We start from the raw sequence: 27,847 nt of genomic DNA on the forward strand, positions 1-27,847 counted from the left end.
ACTGTACTTGAGATTCCTTTGGTGACCAGGTAACTTTACAAGTACTCCCTACTGGGCACCCTGACCTCCATGTTAGCTTTGGATGCATAGAGCCAAACACAACTCTTTCACCATTTTCAGGTTTGTAAACTTTGTGGTGACCAATGCTAGTTTGCATTTTGGAATAAAAATTAAAATGGTAATATTTACCATTTAAAATCTAGATCCCTGGGAAACTCTACTGGATTTTGCTCATCTTGAGGTCTAAAAATTCATAAAAATATAATCTATTTCTATAAATTGGTGTTTGATTTTTGTGTTGCATGACTATTTCATTGTTTGGTACTTTTTAATGCTCTACACTAGTTTCTTTGCTAAGCCTTGCTGCTCAAAGTCACAGCTACCCAGGGTTGAACTAAAGGTTTTACAAATTAGTCCGACTGGGCCCAAGACAGTTTTGCAAGTGTATCACCCTGTGAGGTCAGACAACCATACAATACACCATAAACATCACAAAATAGATGGTAAGAACAGTCTTAGTCACTACTGCATCCTCTTTTTTTGAGGCATTAAGACAATAATGCCTAGTGTGCGCCTTACATATATCCAGTAGAGAAACTCTGGCAAACAGAGCAGTAGATGAAGCATACCCCTTGTGGAATGTGAACAAGTTTTAATAGTCAATGGTCTTCAACTTTTTCTTGGCAAAAGGCTATCACCGCTGAGACCTAGAGATCAATATAGCTTCTCAATAGAGCTTGTCCTTTCCAAGGAGGGGTGAAGGCTTTAGGAAGCTGGCCCTGCATTCCAAATGACTTAGTTTTGTCAATGTAAAATGTTATACATCTTTTAACATCGAAAGTATGAAGACCTCTCTTCGATGCTTTATTTGTATTTTTGAAATACGTTTTTAAGATTATTTTATTGAGGGGAAATCAGAAAGGACTTTAGCAACGAAGCGAGGATTCATTCTTTATAGGACTATTGTAGGAAGCTGGCCTAATGTGTGGTGAGCACCTATGGTATTATCATCTTATACCAGTCCCAGGTATCCCCTGTTAGTGAGGTGTAGGCAGTGTCTAGGAAGCCATGGCTCTCTAGAGGTAGCTGTGGATGAGCAGTCAAGACTTATCTAGGAGACACACAAAACTTATGCAATACCACTAAAGTCATATAGCACTTAAACACATGAAAGAACCAGTGTTACAAAAATAAAGATACTTTATTATGGTAACAAACATACTAAAATACTGTAAAGGCAATACTGTACTAGCAGGTGAATAAACACACTATTATATACATATTAGAACTCAGGCATTGGCATAGAAAGCAATAGAAAACAGTGAAATAACAGAAATTAATGAAGACCAGAGGGGGAGACCAAACCATACACTAAGAACGTGGAATGCGAAGGTCAGACCCCCTACCCACGCAAGTGGAATCTGTAGAGGGGAGCTAGAGGAACTAGGAACCCCAAAGGTTAAGTACCAGAGTGCCCCCCAGTTCCAGGGAGAGAAGAGGTGATTACCTGTTTTTTCTCCCAAATCCTCAGGTAAACTTTGTAAAAGGACTGTGAAAGACCCAAGCAAGACTGGAAGAAAGAGAAGATGGATCTTGACAGAAGAGGACCTGCAAATGAAGGGGACCAAGTCCAGTTCCAGTTGGAATGTCCGGTTGGGGCAGGAGCCACTATCCACCCTTCTGGAGATGCAGGGCCAGGTCGATGGTGAAGAAAAGGAATTGGCTGTGCAGCACAGGAGTGGGTGAAGAGATTCAGGAGTGATGCAGTCGATGTCCCACGTCGGAAGAAGAGTTACAGTCAGTCAGTGGTGTGGAAAAGCCACCAACAAGCCTGGCAAGAGTTGCAAAAGGAGAGTTGCACAGCTGCTTAGGACCAGGAAGGTTCAAGGGGACTCAACCCCCAGCAGTGAGGAGAGACAGAAGTCGAGGATGCAGCCCCCACAGGCAACTCACAGGCAGCAGACACAGGAGTCGCAGTGAGGCCCACTCAGCACACCTGAAGAGGAGTCCCACCCTACTTGAACAGCAGGCAGAAGACTGTGTTTTGCAGGGAAGAGTGCTGGAGGTCAGGGCTACACAGAGCCTGAAGATCCCTTGGAAGAAGAGCCAACAAGCCTTGGTAGCTGCAAGTGTCACGATGCACAGGCGTACTGTCCTCAAGGGGAGGCAAAGATTCACTACCTCCCAAGTTGGACAGCTGGTAGAGGGGACCCTGAGGAACACTCCAGACCACATGTGTTGCAGAATGCACGGAAAGTTGCAGGGGAGAGGATCCACGCAGCTTGTCATCGATGCAGTTGGTGTCTGCGGATGCAGGGGAATGATTCCTTCTTGCTTCTAGTGCAGACTCGAGACTTGCCGCCCCCAGAGGATGCACAACCGGGGAAATGTTGCAGATGCTGGAAGGTGCTGGAGAAACAATGTTGCAGAGAGAAGTCGTCGTTGGAGGTGCAGATTGTGGGTTCCTGTGAAGTCCAGTTGCGGTTCCAGTGGCCAGAAAACAAAGTAAAGGAAGCAGAGGAGCGTTGTCAGTGCACTGCTGGTGTTTGTTGTTCTTGCAGAATCCCCCTATCACGACTATTGTGCTCTTTTGGGGTAGTAGGTGTACTTTACTCCTACTTTTCAGGGTCTTGGGGTGGGGTATCTTGGACACCCTGACTGTTTTCTTACAGTCCCAGCGACCCTCTACAAGCTCACATAGGTCTGGGGTCCATTCGTGATTCGCATTCCACTTTTGGAGTATATGGTTTGTGTTGCCCCTATACCTATGCTTGCCTATTGCAACTCTACACTGTTTGCATTACTTTTCTTGCTCTTACTTACCTGATTTTGGATTGTGTACATATAACTTGTGTATATTACTTACCTTCTTACTGAGGGTACTCACTGAGATACTTGTGGCATATTGTCATAAAAATAAAGTACCTTAAGTTTTAGTAACTCTGTGTATTGTGTTTTCTTATGATATTTTGCATATGATATAAGTGGTATAGTAGGATCTTTGCATGTCTCCTAGTTCAGCCTAAGCTGCTAGAAACACCTCTATTCTACTAATAAGGGATAACAGGACCTGGCACAGGGTGTAAGTACCCTTGGTACCCAGTATAAGCCAGGCCAGCCTCCTACACCTTCCCTTTGTCCAGGTTCATGCCAGACTAGGGGTCCCTGGACTGGTTTAAACCGGTTTATGCACAGAGGGCACCAAATCTGCCCTTCAAAGCATACCTGTAGCTTGGAGAGGTTACCCCTTCCAAGCCATGTAACACCTATTTCCAAGGGAGGGGTGTTACCTCCCTCTCCCATAAGAAATCCTTTGTTCTGCCTTCCTCTGCCTGAGGTGGTCAAGCAGCAGGAGGGCAGACACCTGTTTGAGGGGTGGTGGCAGCGCATGCTGCCCGGAAAACCCCAGAAGACTTGTAGTAGAAATGCTAGGGGTCCTCTAAGGAGCCCCCAGAGTGCATGGAATCATACAACCAATACTGACAACAGTATTGGGGTATGATTCCGACAAGGTTGATACTAACATGGCCAAGTGTGGTGTTACCATTATGTAGCCGCACATGTATGTGTCCAGTAAGGATAAGTTACTTACCTGTAAATCCTAGTTCTCTTCCAGGGGTATCCTCATCAAAGTCATAAACACTGAATATTCCCGCCTTTGTGCGGGGACCCCGGAGCATATATAAAACACACACATATAAAGTATTAAATATGCACAAAAAATATATATAGCATTTTTAATAGACAAATTTTCATACTAAACTCATATATACATGTGTAAAACAGCAATGCAGGCTATAATCATAAACAGGCTAAAAGGCTTTATTTCTATGTTTTTTTTTTTTTAAATTCTTTACAAAATTACAATAAGAGAAAAAATATATCAACCAAAGCCCCAAAACTGGGCCTAGGGAAATAAGCAGTAGTAATCATCAGAGAAAAAACTACATTGAAAAACAATGGAGCATTCTTAGCCAATAGGCTGCATGCAGGTTAACACAGGAGAACCATAAAAACTTTGGCACCATGTCTTTAAGACCCTGAGCACCTCCAGTATCCCGCCATGCCTCAGGGGTGAAGGAGAGGTGACAGTTGGTTCACAGTTAGGTCAGTACTTTTTTTTACGGTGACAATCTGTGTAGCCGATTCAAAAGATAGTCTGTCCTGCACTTCTAGGAGACGTGCGTCCGGGGAGGAGGGTGAGTTGTTTATGACTTTGATGAGGATACCCCTGGAAGAGAACTAGGATTTACAGGTAAGTAACTTATCCTTCTCTTCCAGGGGATCCTCATCAATAGTCATAAACATTGAATAGATTAGCAAGCCCATCCCTTGACTCTGCGGACTGTCCAATAGAAGTGCAGGAATAGACATGCATCATGCAAACAAGTTTCTCAGAGAGGCCTGCCCAACTTGAGCGTCTGCTCTTGCATCTGAGTCCAAACAGTAATGTCTAGTAAATGTATGTACAGACTTCCATGTAGCAGCCTTACAGATTTCAGAGATTGGAACATTATTAACGAGGGCAGCAGTAGCCGCATTTGCTCTTGCGGAATGCGCTTTAGGTCTAGCAAGTAGTTGTTTCTTAGCCAACTGGTATGCATTAACAATACAAGAAACTATCCATCTTGATATGGTTCGTTTAGATGCTGCCTCTCCTGTTCTCAAATGACCATAATTTTTAAACAAGTGGTTGGAATGTCTAATCAGCTTAGTTTTATCCAAATAAAATTTTAGCACTCTTTTCAGATCTAGGGAGTGCAATGCTGTCTCCGCCGGAGTCTCCGGATTGGGGAAAAAAGTTGGTAGAGAAATAGTCTGATTGATGTGGAATCCTGACACCACCTTCGGTAGGAATGATGGGTGAGTTTGCAGAACTACTCTATTGTCGTGGAAGACTGTGTACGGTTCTTTGGAGGACAAAGTCTGAATTTCACTGACCCTCCTTGCAGAAGTAATGGCTACCAAAAAAGCAGTCTTCCACGTAAGGTGTTGCAAAGAGGCTTTGTGTATAGGCTCGAAAGGAGGGCCCATAAGTTTTGATAGTACTATGTTCAGCTCCCATGGAGGGGAGGGCTTCCGAATGGGCGGAAAAACTTTTTTCAAACCTTCTAAGAAATCCTTGACTACTGGTTTCGTAAAGAAGGATTCCTGAGAAGGTGACTTACGATAAGCTGTAATGGCAGATAAATGTACCTTAATAGATGATACCTGTAGACCGGATTTTGCTAACTGGAGTAAGTACGACAGTATGACCTCCTCCTGAGCCCGTATGGGATTCTGACCTTGCTGACAGCACCATTTGTAGAACCTCTTCCACTTAAACGCGTAAGAACGCCGCGTGGAAGGTCGTATAGACTCCTTCAAGATGTTGGGACAAGATGGCCACAGCACACAGAATATATTGTCCAACAGTGTGGCAAGGATAAAAATCCCTGATGTTGTGTTGTCGGAAGTATGAGGTTGAAAAAAGTCTTAAGTCTTGTTTGTAGATGGTGTCTTTATTTGTAGGTGCTAGAAATCATAGTGCCATCATCAAGATACAGCCAACACGTGCTTCGTCACACAGGTGACTTCATCAAGGTTGGGCCATCCGGCCAGAATGGTAAGTAAAGTTGGTGCCCGGTGATCAGCTAGGTGGGCTATAGAAAATGAAATTGAACTTTTTAGATTAGTAGACCTGTAAGTAATATGGCTGCCCATGCAGCAGCAGGTGAGCAAGGTATTGGGCACGTATGGTGTGACAGGTATAGGAGACCCTGATAAGCCTGGAGTCAAAACCTGCTCTCAGGTCCCGGTGCCTCACACCAGGAGGGATGCCCGCTTGCTGCTCAGGGTGAGGCGCGGACGCGCTGTTGTGCTGGGGCTATGTGTTGGGGCTATGCCGGCGGTAGTCTTCAGGCACCTCCGGCATAACCCCAGCACAACAGCGCGTCCGCGCCTCGGCCTGAGCAGCAAGCGGGCATCCCTCCTGGTGTGAGGCACCGTCGGTGCGTCGGATTTTAACAGGTTTTGACACTTTTTCTTTATTGATAATAGTCGTTCCTCCGAAGGATACACTCTTTGGAGCTCTGTGTCTAGTATTGCTCCCAGGTAGTGGAGGTTCTGCGTTGGAATCAAGGTGGACTTTTGTAGTTGACTTGAAGACCTCGAGACTCGAAAACCTTGAGCACAATGTCCCGATGGGTTCTCGTCTGCTCCGGAGAGGAGGCTTTCAGTAGCCAGTCATCTAGGTATGGGTAAATGAAGATTTTTTTGTTTTCGTAGATGTGCCGCTACCACTGCCACGCATTTCGAGAAAACGCGGGGGCAGATTGCAGGCCGAATGGTAGCACCTTGAACTGATAGTGCTGTGAGGCTATCTGGAAGCGCAGGAATTTCCGATGCTTGTGAACTATCAGGATGTGAAAGTATGCATCCTGCAGGCGATGGAGCACATCCAGTCTCCCTGATGTAGTTGAGGGAAAATCTGGTGAAGAGCCAGCATCCTGAACTTTTGCTTTTTTATGTACGTGTTCAGTAGCCGTAAGTCCAGAATTGGTCTGAAAAAGCCCTCTCGGCCTCGAGTGGAACTTTTTCTATTGCCTTCTTTCGTAAAAGGGCGAGAGCCTCTTTGCGCATTAGGCTGACGTGAGACGGGTTGCATTTGGCTGGTGGCAAGTGCGGTGGAGGTTGCCGGAAAAGAAGAGAGTAGCCATTCTCGACAATGTTGAGCACCCATTTGTCTTTTGTTATAGCATGCCACTCGTGAATGAAGTCTGTGATACTTCCCCCCAACGGAGTGGTGCACAGTGTTAAGGGAAGCGAGTCCTCATTGTTTGGCCGGCGCTTTGGGTGTGGACTGTTGTGGTCTACTTGACCCTCGTTCCCTCGTGGCCTTACGAGACTGAAAAAGCGGGTGTCCTTGCCTCTGCTGTGGCCTCTGGGACCAGTGAGGGTTTTGAACCCTCTGCTGGAAAGGGCGCCTGTCATAAGGCCTATACTTTCGCCTGAAGTCCTTCTTCCTCTCCAGGCCTACTGCCCTCATGGTGTCCACTTCTGTCTTCATGCGCGCCATTTCTTCGTCCGTATAGGTACCAAACAGCGAGTTCCCGGTGAACGGAAGATTTAGGATATGCTGTTGTGCTTCCAGTTTTAATCCAATCAGTCTCAACCAGGAAGACCTTCTTGCACAAGTCCCATGTGCGTATCCATGTGCAGCTAAGACTGCCCCATCTGCTGCTGCGCTGATGACCTGGTTGGAGACCAGACATCCCTCTTGAAGGATCTCTTGGAAGTCCTGCCTGTCCTCTCTAGGTAATTTTTCTGTGAACCTGTTCAGAGAGTCCCACAGTGAACGGTCATATCTGCCTAGGAGTGCAGACGCGCTGGAGACCTTCATCATAGATGCCGCCGTGCCGCACATTTTTCTCCCCAGAGAGTCTAGATGTCTGCTCTCCTTGTCCGGTGGAACCGTGGAGGATGATGCTACTGAGTGAGTTTTTCGGGCTGCGGCCAATATGACTGAGTCCAGCGGCGGATCTGTTCTGAGTAATAAAGGATCTTATTCAGGCGCTTTATATTTTTTCAAAATCCTAGCAGGAGCCGATTTGAGGGTGGCTGGCGCTAAAAAGGTGTCCACGGTTGGTTGCAACAGACCAGGCACTAGCGGCAGTAGCTTTTTCGAAACCACTCTATGCTGTAGAGTCTCAAAAATGACGGATGATGAGGTTGATGGATTAGGAACCTCTATGTTTAGCTTCTGTGCTCCCCTGACAAGCACCTCATTAAAAGTAGTGATGTCGTCCACCGGTGAAACCCTAGCTGGTGGAGAATCTGTTAAGGTGGGGGAGTATCGTCTGACGGATGATTCTGACGATGACCAAGAAGGCGACCTTCTGTGTCTTGATCGTGACCTAGATCGTCGCTGGGAACGTGACCTGCTGCGAGATGCTGTAGCAGAGCGCCCAGGCCTCGTGGTCGGCTGGCGAGAAGCAGAACGAGCCCGTCCTGCCCCCACTGTCGGTGATGGTGTTCTCGGGAGAGAGGCAGTAGGAGAGTTCATCCTTGAATACTGCGAGTCCGGGGAGGCCGTTGGTCTATTAAGGCTCTCCAACCATCTTGGTGACAAATTGATGGGTGAGACATGCCCCGACGATGCCGCTCTCGACCGAGATGAACCACTTCTTATGGAGACCACTGGAGATGGAGTGGTCTTTTCTGCTGGCGGAAGCTGATGCTCTGCTCCCTGCAAGACAGGTAAAACCTGCGTCGACGTAGACAGCCGTAATGACGTTGAAGGGAGCGCCGCCGGTTGTTACTGTCTCGACGTTGAGTGTCTTGACGTCGAACAGCGATCTCTGGACCGCGACCTTGCTCCCCGTCGTGTGCCTCAACGTCGAGCGGTGGGCAGCCAACGGCGGATGACCTCGCTCTCGGGGCGATTTCGACGTCGCCTTTCTTGACGTCGAGGGGTGCGAGGCCTTCGGCGGCAAATGGGCACGCCGGTGATGGCTCGACGTCGATCGGTGGGTTGCCGTCGACGGAGATATGCCCCTGCGGTGGCCATGTTCTCTCAACGCCGTATCCTTCGACGTCAGTCGGGTCGCCGTCAATCTATGGCGGTGAGATGGTGGCAGCGACGACGTCGACGGGGAACAAACAGGTATCTTCCTACCTGCTGACGTCGATCTAGCCTGTCTCTCCTTAGAGTGGCTTGTTGGCTGCCTGGGAAGCGAAGCGGATGATGTTTTCTGCCTGTCGTGAAGCCCATGAAGCCTGATCTTTTCCCTGACCTTCAGAGTCCTCTTTGACATGTTCTTGCAGTGTTTGCAAGTGTCAGGGCAGTGACTCTGAGGCACGCACACAATGCATAGAGTGTGTGGATCTGACTGGGCCTTCTTCTTCCCACAGGAAGGGCATTTCACAAAACGTGAAGGCATTTTTCAGTCAGGAAAAAACTTCCAGATGCAGACAATGATGTTAGATGTCGAGTAAAGTAGGAAAAAACGCTTTTCTAAAGTATTTTTCAACTGAGAGCTCAATGCTCCAGGATCCTCTCAGAAGAAGCCGGAAAAAAGAACTGACCTAACTGTGAACCAACTGTCGCCTCTCCTTCACCCCTGAGGCATGGTGGGATACTGGAGGTGCTCAGGGTCTTAAAGGCACGGTGCCAAAGTTTTTATGGTTCTCCTGTGTTAACCTGCATGCAACCTATTGGCTAAGAATGCTGCATTGTTTTTCAATGTAGTTTTTTTCTCTTTTTCTCTGATGATTACTACTGCTTATTTCCCTAGGCCCAGTTTTGGGCTTTGGTTGATATATTTTTTCTCTTATTGTAATTTTGTAAAGAATTTAAAAAAAAAAAAAAAAAACTCCATAGAAATAAAGCATTTTAGCCTGTTTATGATTATAGCCAGCATTGCTGTATTACACATGTATATATGAGTTTAGTATGAACATTTGTCTACTAAAAATGCTATATATATTTTTTGTGCATATTTCATATTTTATATGTGTGTATTTTATATATGCTCCGGGGTCCCCGCACAAAGGAGGGAATATTCAATGTTTATGAATTTGATGAGGATCCCCTCGAAGAGAAACAGGTAAAATGGCTTCCTCGCACTTACCATGTCCATGAAAATGGAGCTGGAGTTCGTAGGGGCACCTCTGCTCATGCAGGCGTGCCCTCGCACACAGGGACCTCCACCCTGCCTTTTGGGCTAGGAGGGCCTGCCATATGGGTGACTTATAGTGACCTGGTGCAGTGACCTGTAGTGAAAGGTGGCATGCACCTTGTCATGCAGGCTGCAATGGCAAGCCTGCAGACACATTTTGTATGGGCTACTCATGGGTGGCACAATACATGCTGCAGCCCATGGGGAACCCCTGTGCCCCAATGCCTTGGGTATTTAGTTACCATATACTAGGTACTTATATGGGGGCACCAGTATACCAATTGTGGGATGTGCAAAGTCCTAGTCAACCAAATTTAGAGGGAGAAAGCACAATCACTGGGGTCCTGGTTAGCAGGATCCCAGTGACAACAGTCAAAGCATACGGACAGCAGGCAAAAAGTGGGGGTAACCATGCCAAAAAGAGTGACTTTCCTACACCAACCAGTAGTTGAGATAGGGAAAGATGCCCTTGGTGTCTGAGGTAAGCAGTGACTGGTGGCAGGCATTTGGTGAAAATGCAGGGAGCAGACTTGAGACCGAAGGATAACACCCATAACTGGTTGCCAGCTAGCTACCATAAACCTGAGGAACTTTCTGTGTTTTGGATAGACGGCTACATGCAAATAGGCGTCCTGGAGATCCAGGGATGACATGTAATCTGTCCTGTTGGAAGAAGGAATGGTTTCTTACCTGTAACTCCAGTTCTCTCGTAGGGGTATTTCCATGATAGTCATAAGCACTGAATAGTTCTGTGCGCCTGCGGGGACCCGGGAGTACTGATGTGAAGTATATTCTTAAGTGCAGATACCAGCCCTTTGAAAAAAGGTCTGTCAAAAATCACTTAAGAATAACACTGTGCAGCCTATGTGAACAGCTACACAAGCCAAATTGTTGAAAAGAAAACAGCTGTAGTGTAAATTCATGTTCAAACACCTATTAATTCTAGAAATGTAATAAAAAATACATTCTCATACTTTATTTACACCTCTCATGAGAATAAAACAATGCAGGGCAGTGTAGCCCATAGGCTGCCATTATACAGAATGTAAATAGAGCTGTGCCTTTAAGAAAGTAAAGTCTTCCTGTATCCCATCATGCACAGCAAAAGGCAGTTGCCTCAGTTCTTTTTTCCAGCTCCTTCTGACAGGACCCTGAAGCATTGAGCTCTACTTCAAAAAGCTTTTTTGACAGAAAATTCAATTAAAACCTTTTGAATTTCAATTTCACTCGACGTTTTTAATATTGAGTGAACATTTGCTAACCTTTTCTGTCAAATTCTGACAGACATTTAAGGTTTTTCTATTTTAGAATGCCTTCACTTTTTGATAAATGTCCTTCTTATGGCAGAAAAAAGGCTAAAACAGACCCACACCAGGTCTGTATAATTTGCCTTCCATCCAGCCACAAGCCTGACTCCTGTGACATCTGTAGAACTTTCTCTAGAAGAACCCTTCGTGATAGAGAGAAAATTCGACTTCAGGCAAGAGAGGACAGGAGAAGAAGTGGTCAATCTGCCACAGAGCGAGGAGAAGGTCAGTCTTCTTTGACCAGCCAATCGTCCAGATATGGGAAAACTTGATGATTCCGTCTTCTGAGGAAAGCTGCCACTGGAGCCAAGCACTTGCTGAAGATCCTGGAGGCCGATTTCAGGCTGAAGGGTAAGACTTTGAACTGGAAATGGTCTCCGGCTACTGCAAATCTGTGATATCTTCTGTGGGAGGGATGAAAAGGGATATGGAAATATGAGTCTTGCAAATCGAGGGAGGCCATGAAATCCCCCGAATTTAGAAGGGACAGAATGTCTGATAGGGTGATCATACGGAATTATTGCTTTTTGAGATAATTGTTGAGGTCCCTGAGGTCTAGAATTGGACGCCAACTTTTCTGCTTCTTTCGGACTACGAAGAATCAGGAGTAGTAACCCTTTCCTTTCTCCTGATGTGGAACCGTTTCTATAGCTCCCTTGAGAAGCATGGACTCGACCTCCTGCTTGAGCAGATGCAAGTGCTTCACCTTTCGAGGAAGGGGAGGCTTCGTAGGAGGGTAGTGCAAGAACTCCAGGGTATGGCCAATCTGGATGAGATTTAGGACCCATTGGTCTGATGTTATCTTCTGCCAATTGTGGAAGTAGAAGGAAATCCTTCTCCCTACTCTTGAGCGCAAGGGAAGGTTCGTAGTCGGAGACGATACCAAGTCATTGTCTACGGCCTGTATCTTTTGGTTGTCTTCCAGCCTTTCCTCTCTGGGAAGCTCTCGAACAAGCTGCCTGTTGAGGCATTCTCTGTTGGAACTGAAGACGAAAGGAATGGGATGCCGCAGAGAGAAGGATATATATACTGCTGAAAACCTGGTCTATACGATGAGTAGCCACGGCCTCTAGCTCCTCGGAAAGGCTGTTTTTTAAACTGCAGGGTGCCAAGGGACCTGGCCGTGTTAGTATCTGTCTTGATTGACTGAAGCGTATCATCAATGTGCTTACCGAAAAGGGCTTCACCATCGAAAGGGAGGTCAAGGATTTTGTTTTGGACCTCAGGTTTGAATGAAGTCACTCAAAGCCAACCCTGCCTTCTGAGAACCGTAGAACCTGCCACCTGACGGAAAGCTGTGGTGGCGATGTCCATAGCACAGTCTATGATTTCCGCAGAAGACCTCTCCCCTTCCTGCGAGCCTTTCCTGGCTTCTAATTTAGAGTCTTCAGGCAGTTGATCCAAATAGGGCGCAATGTCAGCCCATAGCTGTCTATCGTATCTGCCTATGATAGCCAGAGAGTTAGAAGCCCTTATAATAAGCAAAGCATTATGGAAAAACATTTTCCTATATTGTCTAATCTCCTCCCCTCCTTGTCCGGTGGGGCAGAGATTGGTGCTGAAGGGTTCCTAGATCTGCGTTGTACTGCCTGGGCAATAACTGAGTCGGGTCTGGGATGGCCCGTGAGGCAGGCCGGAGAGTCTTCAGGCGCCTTATACTTTTTATCAAGGCGAGGTAGAACCGGGGTGACCGTGGCCAGGTTCTTCATAACTTTAATGCCCTCATTCCAGATTTAGTCTGCAATCGGCATAGATTGAACACTTTTGAAATGGTTCCTTAAAATCATACAAAAAGTAGTCCATCTGCTTTGTGGGCATGGGCAATTCAAACCTTTTAGCAGCTCTTTCAAGTAGGTCGTGGAAACCACCAATGTCACCAGGAGGGGAATCTACAGGAACCAGAGAGGGCAAGGACAGAGTAGGAATTTGATAGTCATCCCATTCTGTTATTGCATCTGGCAATTCTCCCTCCTCCCTGCCATCATCATCATCAAAAGAGGACAAATCCTGAGTAGGGATGAAAATTTGTGTCTGTGGCGGTACATGAGATGGTTGGATTCCTGGGTGGACCAGAGTAGAAGGCACCGAGGGCACAACAGGCTGCTGAACTTCCAAGCCAGCTGGTGGAACCGCTTTCTGTAGTCATCCAACATGAGTTGTAGATCAGCTATGAGTGATCCCGGCAAATAAACCATCTCATCCTGATAAGGATACTGGTGTGTCTGCGGGTAAGAAGAGTGCGGATCATGCTGGGTGTCTTCCTCTAGATCCTGGCACTTGACGTGTAGTTCTGATGGCTATGAGCAACCCCGAAAGGTCCCTCATCATCTGAGTCCTCTTGTTCCAGTAAATGCGTAGGTACCAAGGCTGAAACTCTACTTGGAGATTTCACCAATGTTGAAAGGAAAGCAGACTTCTTATGTGCTTTAACCCTCATCGACGGCAACACGGATGGCATCGTCGACGGGGACGTAGCTGGCACACTCATCAGCATCACCGACGGCATAGACTGGAGCGCCGACGGAGACAAGGCTGGAGAAATTGTCGCCGACGAGGAAAAAGACGACGGCAGAGTCAATGTAGATGGTCTCACTGGCGGTAGCATCGATGAAGGAGAGGAGATGGGTGAGGAACCGTGAACGCCGTCGACGAGGACGTCAGACACGATCATCAATGAGGAAGACAACGCCGTCGAGACTGTAGAAGTTGTAGCTGTCAACAACAAAGCTATACCGATACCTTTAGACACCACCGTTGACGGGGCTCTCGTCCACGATGTCATCATTGTAGCTTTTTCAGATGGCCTCTTAAAGACATGTTTCACCGCAGGAGGTGGCGTTGGAGGCTCAGAAAAGGCTCTTTTGCTGTGTTCTGAGGAAACAGATCTTTCTTTAGAGTGCCTTTTAGAAGAAACAGAACTCCTGTGAGGAGAACTGGAAGGACTTCCAGCTTTAGAGGACACCCGTTTGGTCTTCTAACTACCTTAGAAGTCATTTTCTCATCATCCGACATCATCAAGCTCTTGAAGTCATCAGCAGAGTTTAGTAACTTGAGCCTGATGATATGAGGATGACGTGAAAATGACCATCTGATTACTTTAGAAACTGTGGTGTTCCTGATGGTTTCAGGATGACTTTGCAATGAGTAGCTGATGACTTGACTTGACTGGACTATTTCTGATGATTTGAGGATTATTTGAAAATGAGTATCTGATTATTTCTCAAGCACTATATTGCTAAGTGGTTTAGGCATGAGGCTCCCCCTTGCTGTACTAATTTTTTAATTGGCTCAGAAACTCCTGCATGGTGTGCAGTATGCACTATGGTGTATGTGGAGAACCAATCAAAAGCAAAGTTTAAGGTCGCAACAAGAAAATAGTAATATTGTTTTCACACAATCTTCCCCATTCAAAACATGCTGGATGCCTGTTTGAGTGTTGTATGTAAAATATCAGGCACAACACATATCACAATATATTTCTATGTCGCTTTCAATTTACTCAGATTTCTTGTTTTGACCTAATTTCCCCATTCCTGTGTAAACCACGCATGACACAACACAATGCAAATAGTGTAGACATTTACAAAAAACAATTGAAAAAAATTAATCCGCAGCTTAACCTAAAATAACTAAGGGCGTTTTAGGTGAAAAATAAGGGAACTTTAGAGAATGTAGCATTCGGTCAGAGTTGCTGACTTTGGTTTGAGTATCTGCATCAATTTTGCAGTCAGTGATTTCAGCTGCTCTGTCTTTGCACGCACTTCCGGTGGTGCCGGAAGTGACATCACATGCCTGCGCCGGCCAACGTTTGTGGGAACACGCTAAAATACAGGATATCAATGAGGTCCGAGACAAGGAGAATAATGGCATTAATTTACACTTTCTATTACAGCTTATATACTACTTGAAGCTCTAGTCTCACCAGTCCTTGTTGCGTGAGTTTCTGCTACGTAAATTAATCCCGCTAAATTGTTTTCTCGTCGAGCGTATCCAGTAATGCGATTGTGGGACACTGTACTTTTCTTTGATTTCGGGATTGATTCCAGTTTTCAAAATACTGTTTAAAATCTGAAGCATTCTCGTGCATTGTTTAATATTGGCTACAAAGTAATTAGAGGCTAACTTGGGAACGTACTTTTAGAAGCTCAATAAATGTTTACCTTTCTGAAAAGTCAGGCGCTGCATTTGGTCCTTTAAAAAGTACCCATTACAGTTCCGTACAGCTTGAGCTGTTCATAATTACTTGGTCGCACACACTTTATAACATCGGCTGCTACAAACTTGAACAGTTGCTGACTGGTATCCGTATTTGTCCACGGTTAACACAGTATTGTGTGTCTTTCACTTTTTCAACCTTTATTTTCTGAAAACAGCTGTACTGTCCAAAGGAGATTGTGTGATAACTTGCAATGCCTACATAGGGCAAACTTGCCCTTGCTACCAATTTTATAGGCAGCCATGCGCTTCCCCACACAAACGATCTTCGAAATGGAGTGCTGTGGCTTTTTCCAGGTCCTGTCTTGCAGTCGCTATTTGCAGCACAACCTTCTGGTATTAGCATGTTTCTCAACTGGCACAGGCTGTGCCCTCGGCAAAGCTCCTACTCCTGGATTGTGGCTTCAGCACTGCAAACAACAAACTGGTGAGCAACGGTGGCAAAACAGTTTATGATTTTCTATTCATTCTGTTATGCTGGTATCTCAATATTTAGTGAGCTGTGTGGAGCCCTTTTATTGGGCTGATGTAATAAATTACACAGAGGGGTTATCACCTTGCTCCATACTCGAGATCTTTGCCTCAAAAATATGCTATTTTCCAGTCTTGCGGGGGACAGTAGGGCGAGGCGGCAGTCACCAGTTCCTGGCTATTGCTGCAGCCCCAGGTACGTTTTCACAAAATAAACCAGACAGCTGTTTGTATCTCCTAATCTCTGCCATGAAGTAAGGTAAGAAAGTGGAGGTCCAGGGCTCCACTCTGATGCCAGATGTGCACAGGAAAGGGCCTGTGTGCAGAAGTGCCCCAGCACTGCATGCATTACTTTAGTTTCTTTTCTGCATGAGCGAGATGTCAACCCACCTCCACAGTAATTGACACCATAAGCACTTATGCAGTATTACCTTAAGAGTCCTGGCACCTGTAAAATGTATAGCTTGAAAGCTGTGGTAAAGTTCATCTAAAAGACTTCAAAGAAACTTCTTCTCAGCTGCATCATTTTGTAGGCAGACGAGCCATGCATGTGTTTACCAACAACATGACTCAGCTGCTTTTTTCTTTTTAGTTACTGATCTGTGTTAGATTGTTAAAAAGGTAAAATCAATCAAAAATGTTTTTTTTTTTTTTATAAAAGTATTGGGGAGGGGCAACAGAGAGGGGGCCAAAGCAATGTAGGAAGGAGGATGAGCAGGCAGAAGTAAGATGGGAAGCGTAAGTGGGGGGGGGGGGGGCGCAACACAGGGGGATGTAAGCGGAAGCAAAATAGGGTAGTTCATGAAATTTGTGTGGAAGGGCGATAGTTACATATGCACTACACTGTTCATACTTGCTGTCCACTGTGTGCATCCACTCTCTACCCTCTACCCAGTACATATGTCCTCTGCATCCACTCTTCAAAATATACATACACTCTCTGACACTCACATGAATTGTCCACCCTTTGTCTGCCCTCCATCCACAAGATGTACTCTCTACCCTATTCATGCACACCCTGTACACCCACTCTCCACCCTTTATTTTCATTCTCTGTTGTCTACACTCTTGTGTTCTTCACACCCATACAACAAATGCAGTGCAGGCTCTACCCTGTAGATCCACTCTCAATAGTCTACGTCCTCTCCAGTGGCGGCCGGCAGCTTTGGGAGGGAGGGGGGCAGGTGGGGCACACACACAGACTCATTCTTTCACACACAGACACGCACGCTCATCCCATTCAAACATGCACGCACCAAATATTCATTTTACAAGATCACACACATTCATTCTTTCACACACGCACGCACATCCATTAACAACACTCATAACACTCAAACATGCACACGCGCACCAAACATTCAATTTAAAACATAACACACATACATACACACACTTACCTTTAGCATCCAGGTCCCAGGAGGGTTGGGACTGCTGCCTTCCCTCATTGGCTGACCTCAAGAAGGCAGCAGCCCCAGCCTCGTCACAGAGTGGGATGGGGTCAGTGAGACTGCTGACCCCACCCCACTCTGTGACGAAGTGTCACTGATTGACACTCGCCCTGGGCACTTCAGGGCTTAAACTGAAGCGCCCAGGGAGAGTGTCAATTGGTGATGCTTTCCTCGTCACCCAGGGGAGGGCCTCGAGGCACCTTTGCTGGGCCGAGGAGGTCACGCCCATAGGAGCTGTGATCTCCTCAGCCCAGCAAAGTTCAGCTCAGGCAGCCAGGAGTCTGCGCAAATCGCGCATGTCTGCTCCTGGGTGCCTGACCTGCCTGACCTGAGCATGAAGAGTGTCTGTCAGGCTGACCTTTGTTCAGCCTGACAGACACTCTTCATGGGGTGGGGTGGGGGGGCGTGGCCCCTCCGCCCTAAGGGACGGGCCGCCACTGGTCCTCTCTCTACATTGCACATCTACTCTCCTAACCATCTCATCAGGCTGCATAGCTGCTTTTATCCTCATTATCTTCTTAACCTTCTACTCTTGGTGTCAGCCAAATACCTACCCTCTCTATGCTAAATATCCACTTTCTAAACTTTCTCTTCACTTCCATGTGTGGTCTTCACATGCACTTTCAGTAATACATCCATTGTCCACTCTCTAAATCTGTTCTCCACCCTTCACATCCATTCAGAGCCATCTGCATCCACTATCCAAGTCTCACCTCAACTCTCCATGTACTTCTGCTATCTACATCCTATCCTTCCTCTCCTCAAGCACTACCTTAACTCTCCACTCTATACATTTGCTTCATACGTTAGATTGCTCATCCATAATAGCTCTCCACCATGATCATCTACTTCACACTGTACCTCTGCTCATCTGACTACTAACTGTGCTCCCCTCTGTATCAGCTGTCCACCCTCTAAATAATCTAAATTGACCTACCATATGCAGCCTCTACGATCCATGTCTGCTCCTTTCCCTCCATTGTGCATTCATTGTCACACTATTTCCACCCTCTAAATGTGTTCTCCATCCTATACATCCACTGTAACCCCTCTCTATCAATTCCCTAAGTCCCACCTCTGCTGTCCATCATGTACATTGGCTCACCATGTGCAAGATCGATTTCCCCCATCCTCTCTCTGCACACCATATCTTCACTTCAATACATAGGCTCTTGGCCCTCTACTTCCTACACCAACACCGTACATTGGCTCTCCACCCTTGTCATACATAAACACTCTGCTTGACATAGCACATTTAACCCCTACATCTGCTCTTATATAGTTCTCAGCACATGCCCTCTCCAACCTCCAGTTGTGCTTGCCACTCTGTACAAAACTCATTAGCTTCCAAATATGTTTTCTACCCTCCTTGTTATCTTTCTACTCATTACTTGCTATCTTCACCATTTACATTCTCGGTACCCAGTAGTTCCCTTTTCACCCTCCTCATGCTGTTTCTACTATGCACATGTACCCTCTTCCTTCTATATGTCTGCCCATGAGTCACATCCTTCTGTCTATATTGGCTGTACAGACTCTACATCCATTTTTCACCCTATACACCTGCACTATACAGCTCGCATCTACCATCTATGTGGCACTGCCACTGTTCATATCTGCTCATCACATTAACTTACTATACGATTTATATCAGCTTTGACACCTGCTCATCCACTCTCCTTCAGATATCTCCACTCCACATGCACTCCCCACATTCACTTTTGTTTGCAAGTTTGATCTCTATCCACATGTGTATTCTACCCAGCACTTGCACTGCTAGTTTATACACATTGTTCACCCACTGTATCCACTAAATACATCTGTTGTTTACCTCGCATATCTGATCTAAGCTTTCTGCATCCACTCTCCAAGTTTCATGTCCTCTCTGAATCCTGTACATCTGTTCTCGACGAGCCACTCCAAACACCACTTCTACTCCCCATGCAGTACATCCACCTCTACACCACCTTATCTGTTAAATACTAAACTCACAAACTCCTAGTCCTTTTCATTCTCTCTCCCCATTACAACTAATAGTAATAGCCTTTAAGTTCCCTCTTTGTGAACTTTCTAACCTTTAAATTCACCCTCTACATCCACTCTTTCCCACTTTATCAGCTTTCCATCTTCACTAAACATCCATTGACACTCCACTTTTGCTCACTTATAGCTTCCAAAATAACTCTCTATTTATCTCTTGAAACTGCTGTATAGCTGATAGCTCCCACTTCAGATCTGATCTTCAGCTCCCACTTCAGATCTGATCTTCAGTTATGCTCTTTGCAGGAGCTCTCCATATCCACTATGTCTTGGGCTCTTTACATGCACTCTTCACATCTCCTATCCAAATCTGCTCTGCACAACACATTTCACACACCATATCCTTACTCTTCTGTCCTGTGCTCTACTGTTCTATCATCCACAAACAGGACTCAACACTTGACGTATGTGGCCTTAGCATGATATTCTTACACCTGCAGTCCCATGCTCCCCCCCCCACTACATGTTAGTATCTTCTCGCCGCAGTCAGCCATTGCTTTCTACATAGACTTTCCACATGAATATCCTCTTACACTGTGTAGTTGCATAGTTCAATATCCATTTACCCTTAAAGCCCATTCTTAGTCACAACAAAAATTGTACCACTTCCAACTGTGATTTAGAACACTTCTCATTGCTTGCCTTACTGCCACACATGTAACTGTCACTACTTACAACTCCACAGCCCATCACCCACACTAACTTATAGTACTCAATCATCAAAAGCAACTTAAACCATATGCTTATAAATACAGCACAACTTAAACCACTCTCACAAGCACTTGCCAACAGATAATTAGAATACCTCTTGGGACACCCTGTACTCTTTCACTACCACTGATATCAGTTATTCAAACTTCATTTGCCATAATATTATTCATAGGAAAGAGCCATTGTAAAGACCACCGTTTTCCACATTGCTCACACCTACTCAGTACTAACACTGTACCAGTCACCTACACAACATCATAAACGCGCAAACCCATACACACCAAAGCCATTCACAATAAAACTCTCAGGTGTCACCCTACTGTATAGATTATATTGCCCACTCACCCAACTCAGAACTCATATGAAGTCCACTCACAATACTTAGCAACACTCTCTCGTCCTTAGCTCCTCAGTGCTGCTCTACGCATCTGTGAAATTAACATAATAGTTTCAATTTAGAGAAAATAAATGATACTATGCATCACAGAAACCTGCTGCAAATCCCTTTAAAATAGGAATGATGTATGAAAATGTGATTTTTATGTTACTTCTAAATTTATGGTATATCTGTTAGTAGTTGCTGTGATATAGTTGCTGTGATCAGTTATTAGAATAGTAGTATTACCACTACATTGTGTCTGGATGATGTTTGATATACACTAATTGTTACACCTGCAGTCCCATGCCCCCTCCCTACCCCCCACCCACTACATGTTAATATCTTTTTACTTATTAGTATACTCCATTGCTATTCAAGTCTACAGGAACTACTGTGGGAGGGAAACCTATCAATCACAAAAAGTGACAGTGACGCAAACATCATGGAATCATGTCGTAGTAACCTATTCAGAAGCACTTGGGGCGCTAAAGTAATAAAGTGACATTCAGAAGTGGTTATAAAATAATTTTGAAGTGGTACAAAGAAATCCTGAAGTAATCGTGAAGTTCTCATAGAGTAATCTAACCCATCCCCTAGGTGTCGTGGAATCACCATGAAGTAATCTGCTCTTATCCCCTAGTTGTCATGGAGTCATCATGACGTAATCTGCACTCATCCCCTAGCTGTCATTGAGTCATCTTTAAGTAATCTGCTGTCATTCTTTTGTTGTCATGGAGTCATCTTGAAGTAATCTGCTGTCATCCTCTCGTTGTCATGGAGTCATCATGAAGTAATCTGCACTCAGCACCTAGCTGTCATGGAGTCATCCTGTAGTCTTTAAAGATAATCACACATTTTTCAAGGAAGTAATCAGAAGGCCATCCTGTAGTAGTTACTGTGATGTCTGTGGAGTCATCTCATTTAAATATTTTACCCTATAGGCATACTTCAGGATGGTTTCGGATGACTTCACTGGATAATTACAGGAATAGCCCAGCTAAAGTCATCAGATGACTTCAAAATGACTCCAGAAAGATCTTCCTTTTTGACTTGGGAGCAATGCCAGGGGCTCTAAGGAGCCCGCAGAGTGCATGGAATCATACACCCAATGCTGGCAATAGTATAGGGGCATGATTCCAGCATGTTTGATACCAAACATGCCCAAGTTCGGAGTTACCATTATGTAACTGGACCCAGATAGTGACCTATGTCCAGTACATGGGTAAAATGGCACCCCCGCACTTATGAAGTCCAGGGAATGGGAGCTGGAGTTCGTTGGGGCACCTCTACTCATGCAGGGGTGCCCTCACACACAGGTACCTTCACCCTGCCCTCCGGGCTAGGAGGGCCTGCCACAGGGGTGAAACAGTGACCTGTTGCAGTGACCTGTAGTGAAAGGGTGCATGTACCTCTCCATGCAGGCTGCAATGGCAGGCCTCCAGACACATTTTCCATGGGCTTTCAAGGGTGGCATAATACATGCTGCGGCCCATGGGGAACCCCTGGTGTCCCAAAGCCCTGGGTACCCAAGTACCATATACTAGGGATTTGTATGTGGGCACCAATATGCAAATTGTAAGTCCTAAGCAACCAAATTTAGAGGGAGAGCGCACAGTCACTGGAGTCCTGGTTAGCAGGATCCCAGTGAACACAGTAAAAACACACTGAGAGGCGGCAAAAAGTGGGGGAAACCATGCCAAAAATAGGGTACTTTCCGACACATGTAATGGAGGCAAGTGGTGGGGCAGCAGCGGCTGCCATCTTAAAGTCAGGCGTCAGGCTTGTAGTAATCAGCAGTTACGTCAGTTCCAAATGGAAGTAAAAAGTAAATTGTGCAGACAGACTGCTTTGAAGAAGTAGGTGAATTCACACGAGGCGCGGAAGGAGTGCCGTGGTGTCGTTATTACTCACAGAGGGATGATGATGTTAATCAGCCCGATTGGTTTGGAGCGGTGCACAGGCTGCAGGAGTCGCGCAGGCCGCAGAGGTAGAAAGCACACTAGATCCCATTAACGTAAGCAAAAGGGTGTCGTGAGCACCAGTAAAACACCGGCGATATGTTGTATGGTCGGCGAGTCAGTTCCCGTTACGGCGGGTGTAGCTGGGGCTGGGGGGTTAGCGCATACGTCAGGCCAGCGATCAGATCGGCGGGCCGCCGTTGAGATTAGCAGATAAAGCAGGGTGTTCTGCTGAAGTTCTGTAATTTAGGCATGATGGGGTTTGGCCTTCGTGGAGCGGCAACTAAGCAGCGACGGTGAGGCAGGGTGCTCCTAACATGTGGACACCGTTTTAGGGTGCTGGTGATCCAGCAGGCCGGGGGTAAAAACGGAGCTCACGGGCAGTTCACTTCTTTTGCCTGCCTGACGGTTCCTTACTGCGGTTTGGGTAGATGTAACCTATGGTTGATTACATCGATGATCGGGTTTTGGCAACTGGATACGAGGATTGGGCTAGATGGAGTGTGGAGCGACCTGCTCAGTTGGCTATTACTCTCGGGCGCTAGCCACTGGTCTATTCTTAACATCAAGTTTCAAGTGTAGCCGAACTCTATTATAACACGTGACCAAATAGTACCTGGTTATTTATATTACAATTTAGCATCTGTATGTGATGTTTTCCAGCTGATTAGCCAAAACAATCTCAGGAATATAATTCCTATGAATTCTAAATTCTGAAACTATAAACGAAATACCGGAGAAAACAATCATCTTGCAGAGCTAAGAGAAGGACAAATATTAACAGAAGCTCCAATGCAAATAAAAACAGTTAAACAATCGCTAAAATTTTAAGGCATCATAATTTTAACACCTGTTTACCTAGGGTTTCCTTTAAAACTTGCTCCACAAAAGGCTGAAAAGAAATAAACTGATCGATAAGGGGATCCAGAGCGACCAGAAAAACGGAGGCCATCTCATCCCTGTGCACCTCAGACATAGCTATAGCATTCAGTCCAGGAGGAAACTTACTAAAAAACAAAGAGAAGCACATATTATACTACTACATATTTCAGGGTTTTGAAAATGCATAAAAAACAATTCTTCTACAATATCTCCCATACAACTTTTAAAAAAACATACATTTTTGTTCGGAATACGTAAAAATGGCTGCATTCGAGTGAATCCATCAGAACAGATATTAAGTTATGTCAAACTTGCACGCAGCAAATTATTAATTCGTTTAGCAACCTGATTTGGAGCACGTAAGTATAAAATATATAATAGCTCATCTAATCATAAAACGGCTAATCACCCATAAATTAAAAGCAATTGAAACATGATCAATACAGTACCATTTATCTGCCCAACAATCATTCTTCCTCTAATTGCGGTCCAGGGGTAACTTTGAATCTCTACATATAGAATAAAAACCGTGATGCAGCAAGTAAGACCGAATATTGCGTATCCGATCTGAGAATTTTAAGCTCAGTTCTAATGTCCCTTTTATCCAAATTAAGACATATCGGGAGTATCCAGGCCCTCCTATGGGCATTGTACTGAGGACAGTAGAACATGACATACTCTAACGATTCCAGAAGGGGCAGCTAATCTCTACTACAAAGATTGACACAGCCACTTCACCGTAAAAAACCAGACCAGCAGCGTCCCGATCCAGAACATGATATAAAGTACTCGAGTAGCCTGGGGTTCAATAACATCCATGTACTTCTCCAACCGATAAGAATCTTTGAAATCTAAAAAAAACCGAGGTCAGAGAACCTACTCTCTCACGTATCCATAACCCTTCATCAACCCATCTCCTAAACAGCCCCTTAATTCAGTGCTTAATTAATGCTTGTTGTTTCCGGTGCGGAGCACCGGCACTTATTTTTCTGCCTCAAGCTTTTACTGCGAGCAAAAGACACATATGAAAAAGACGGAGGAAGAAAAAAAAAGAAAAAGCGTCGCATTGAGAGACAGCAGAAAGCTGCAAGAGTGAGCTGAAGGGGCAGGGAGTGGCTGTAAATGGATTAAAGAGGCCAGAGATGGCTTCAGGATTACGCTGCCTCAGTATTCGGTGTTCACACAGTTAATTGCAGCAGCCGCCTGTTTCAGAGTAGAGCTTTGGGCACTGGCACGTTTTTATTTACAAATTAAGCTCTGCCTTAATCACAGTCTTGAATACTCGGCATGCAGGTACCGGATCCTCCCACAACTGCTGACAACAAATCTCAGAAAAGCATCGTTTTATTTAACACAGCCTTGGGATCATGTCCACACAAGGATGTTTATAATATAGGCCAAACCCAATCAAAAGGGTTCTAGTTCTACAGAAGACCAGATCCTCCTTCAGTATAACTTAAACTTAAGTTACTTACTGTGACTTAAACACTTTGGTTGATCAGAATGGTGAGTTTGCTTTCCAATGTACGATGTAGAACTTGCGGTGAGGTGAAAAGGGTGTAAAATGTTTTGTCAATATGCTTGATAAAGTGGACAAAGCTCGTTCGAAAGTCTTGCTTAAAAATGTTTGATCTAAGCTACATGAAGGGGAAACTTGTATTGCTTTTTTCGTATTGATCAATTTCATGTGAGTAGCCAGTATTGTACCACATCAGTTTCATGCTTAATAACACAGGGGTTTCTATCACTTTGTGGTATATTTTGGTAGCTTTGTTCTGAGATCAGATCATAGATGTATTAAGACTTGTATTAAGTCTTGCAGTTTGTTCTCAATGTTAAATTGTAATTCAGTTTACTAGACTGTGTAAGAAGAAAACAGTTGACTACTGTACCCCCCTCCAGTATGCGGGTTATGTGTTTGTGAAAGTTAAATCACTAATAGTTGGATCGCACAATTTAAGCTTGTGCATATTCTAACATGTGATATACTGTTCTTTTAATGTTCATGCAAAAGGAACCATCAAAAGGGTATTGTGGGAGAATGGTACAGGGCCATGGGAGTGGAAGACACATGATTTTGTCTTGGTATAAACTAGAAAAGAGTAATACAAAACAAATGATAACTGCTCGTGCCTAGAAAACACAGAAAACCCCTTATAGAGTATCCATGCTCCACTTACAAAGTTTGAGCTATTATTTCATCATTCTACACCTGAGACTGAGTCAGCCCTGTTGGGAAATTGGGTTGGTGACTATCATCTTCCACAGAAATGCCTGCCGCAGATGCACAGAGCTTAAAAAGCCTTGCTGCCTTTGAAATGTGACTCAGGCCTCTCCAAATGGTGGAGGAGGCTCACTCCCAGATCCTGATACCACTATTGGCAGCAGGACTGGCAGGAAAAAATAGTTATATTAGGAAGAGTGCCCACTTCATGCCAGTCCCACCCCGAAGGTGGATGAGCTGAAGTAGACGCTACTTTAAAAAAAAAATCCTTCATCTTGCTTGGAAGGAATTAGGCCACTAGGGTTAGGGCTATGCCCACTTCCCAAAGGAAGTGTTCATAGGAAGAGTATAGTCATCCCAAAGGTGAGTAGCCCATTAGTTACCGCCTGACACTCCCTGTAACACCGCTAAATCCAGTAATTAGGTGGCACACCTGAATCCTAGAATCATATTCCTGTTGGCCTAAGAAGAGCGGGACGCAACACAAAGTCGTACCAGCAGAGAAGACTGAAGACATCCACTGACTTGGCCCCAGCCCAACAGGTGTGTCTGCAGCCTTCAAAGAACCTGCACAAGAAGACAACTTGTCCTGCAGCCCAGTGACCTCCAAAGCCTTGAGAGGACAGACTGCCATCAATAAAGAACAAGAATTCCTAGTGGACATCAGACCTGTCCAAAAGAAACCATCTCAAAAGAAGAGGTGCCTGAGGAACCGCAAAACTGCCGTCTGGGATCACCTGTGCACCAGACGCCCCCAGCCCAAGTGGCCCACCTGTCCTGTGAAGGTTACCTAGTGCTTCTGGCCAAGAATCCACTGTGGGCTGACCCTTGCCAGACTCCAAAGCAACGCCTGCAGCCAAAATCCAAGGTTTCCCGCTGACCGGGACCTGCATGGTAAACTGTTTCCAATTCCAAAGGACACCCGTGCACCTGGAGCCCTTAGACCTTGGAAAGTTGGACAGTCTGTGTCCCTACTACCCCTGGCACCTCAGCTTACCTGGGCAGCTGTGGGTTGACCTCTCCCGACCAGAGACTCCACTGAATAACACTGGGCACCCAACACTATGTCGGCACTCTGCGCCCATCCGCTACTGTGCCCCAAAGGGTCTAAGACTGGTGCTCCCTTGTAGTACCCCTTGTTCTTACCTCAGCTCCAGGAGATCGACCCTTGACACTGCTTTACTCACCTGTGAGCAGCGCTTCAGCGAATACCACCTGTCTCCATTGGATAGCATTGGGCACCCAACGCTGTGTTGGCACTCTGCACCCGGCCACCACGTGCCGCTGATGGTGTAAGTTTGGTGCTGCCTTGTGATCCCCCAGGGCTTGCCTCAACTCCCGGTGACCAACCTCTGACAAACCTGGGAGCATTGCAACTTCATTCCCACCAGTCTCCATTGATTAACATTGGGCACTGACTCAGAATTTTCTCTCTGCACCCATCCGCCCTGTGCCACTGTGGGTGCACTCTTGGTACCAACCTGAACCTTGCCCAGCGCAAGTCTGAAACCCTGAAGACTGGGATTTTAAGTCATGTACTTGCCTGTGAAATTGCATTCTTGTTTTCCTCCCATAGGTTAACATTGAAGACTCTGAAAATTGCACTGTGTCAAATTTTGAAACAGAAAAGTATTTTTAATATAAAAACTACTTGCCTTATAACAAAGTTATTTGGTTCAAAGCATATATAAAAGCAACTGTTATTCTTTCTAAATTGGTCTTGGATTTATTCTTTGAGTGTGTCTCATTTATTGCCTCTGTGAGTACAACAAATGATTAACACAACTCCTTGATAAGCCTAACTGCTCGTCCACACTAGCACAAAAAGAGCACTAGACCTATCTTTTCTGCCTCTGCAAACCTTTGGGGATCCACTGGACTCGCTGCACTGTGTACTTCATTTTAGTGCACTGTATAGAAAGCCAGCTTCCTACATTGGTGGAACAGCAGTGGGGTCTGCGACTTTGCATTTGCTGATACCACTTGGTCAATAAGTGACTACATGAATATTACCTTTAGTTAAATTGCATTTTTGAATTTGATATTTTTCTAAATTCTGAAAAGTGACTGTTAGAGCCCTGGTTAGGTCCCTATAGCTTAACAATAAAACTTAAAAACTTTCTTCATTTAGGACTGCAGAAGCTTGTGTTAGTTTTTTTTTTCTGTAGCTCAAAAAGGTCCTCACTTTAGTAAAATATTGAGTGCCTTAGAGGACATGGTGGTGGAGCTCAACGTCACCCCCCTAACTTAAGCTTTCTCACAAGCAGGCTCTCTGTAAGGGGTACAATATAAAAACAGACTCAAACACTACCAGTTCAAGACTCCAGGAGCTACTGGCAGAGTATAACCAGGCACATCCTTCTGATGGGACCACTGATCCTGTAGCTCAGGATAACTCGGTGAGGAGGAAGAAAGAGACCCTCTTCAACTGGACATAGACCCAGGTGTCCAGGACACCTTCCTCTAATGAGGATGGTTCAGGTTCCTCAACCTCCAGAGATAGAATGTCTGAGGAAAATACCCTCTTTGAGATGCTTGCTTAGAGACTGG

At 45.4% G+C, this 27,847-nt stretch overlaps 1 protein-coding gene across 2 annotated transcripts in view; it reads right to left on the minus strand.

Annotated features, from left to right (window-relative positions):
• FIRRM (FIGNL1 interacting regulator of recombination and mitosis) overlaps positions 1–27,847 on the minus strand; it is a 1,527,986-nt gene that overhangs the window by 1,019,719 nt on the left and 480,420 nt on the right. For both annotated transcript variants that reach the window (XM_069231089.1, XM_069231088.1), the window contains exon 11: positions 23,050–23,198. In XM_069231089.1, coding sequence (XP_069087190.1) covers positions 23,050–23,198 — 149 coding nt within the window. The remainder of the gene's footprint in view (positions 1–23,049; positions 23,199–27,847) is intronic.

This window comes from Pleurodeles waltl, chromosome 4_2 (genome assembly GCF_031143425.1).
Source record: "Pleurodeles waltl isolate 20211129_DDA chromosome 4_2, aPleWal1.hap1.20221129, whole genome shotgun sequence".
NCBI classification, from domain to species: Eukaryota; Metazoa; Chordata; class Amphibia; order Caudata; family Salamandridae; genus Pleurodeles; species Pleurodeles waltl.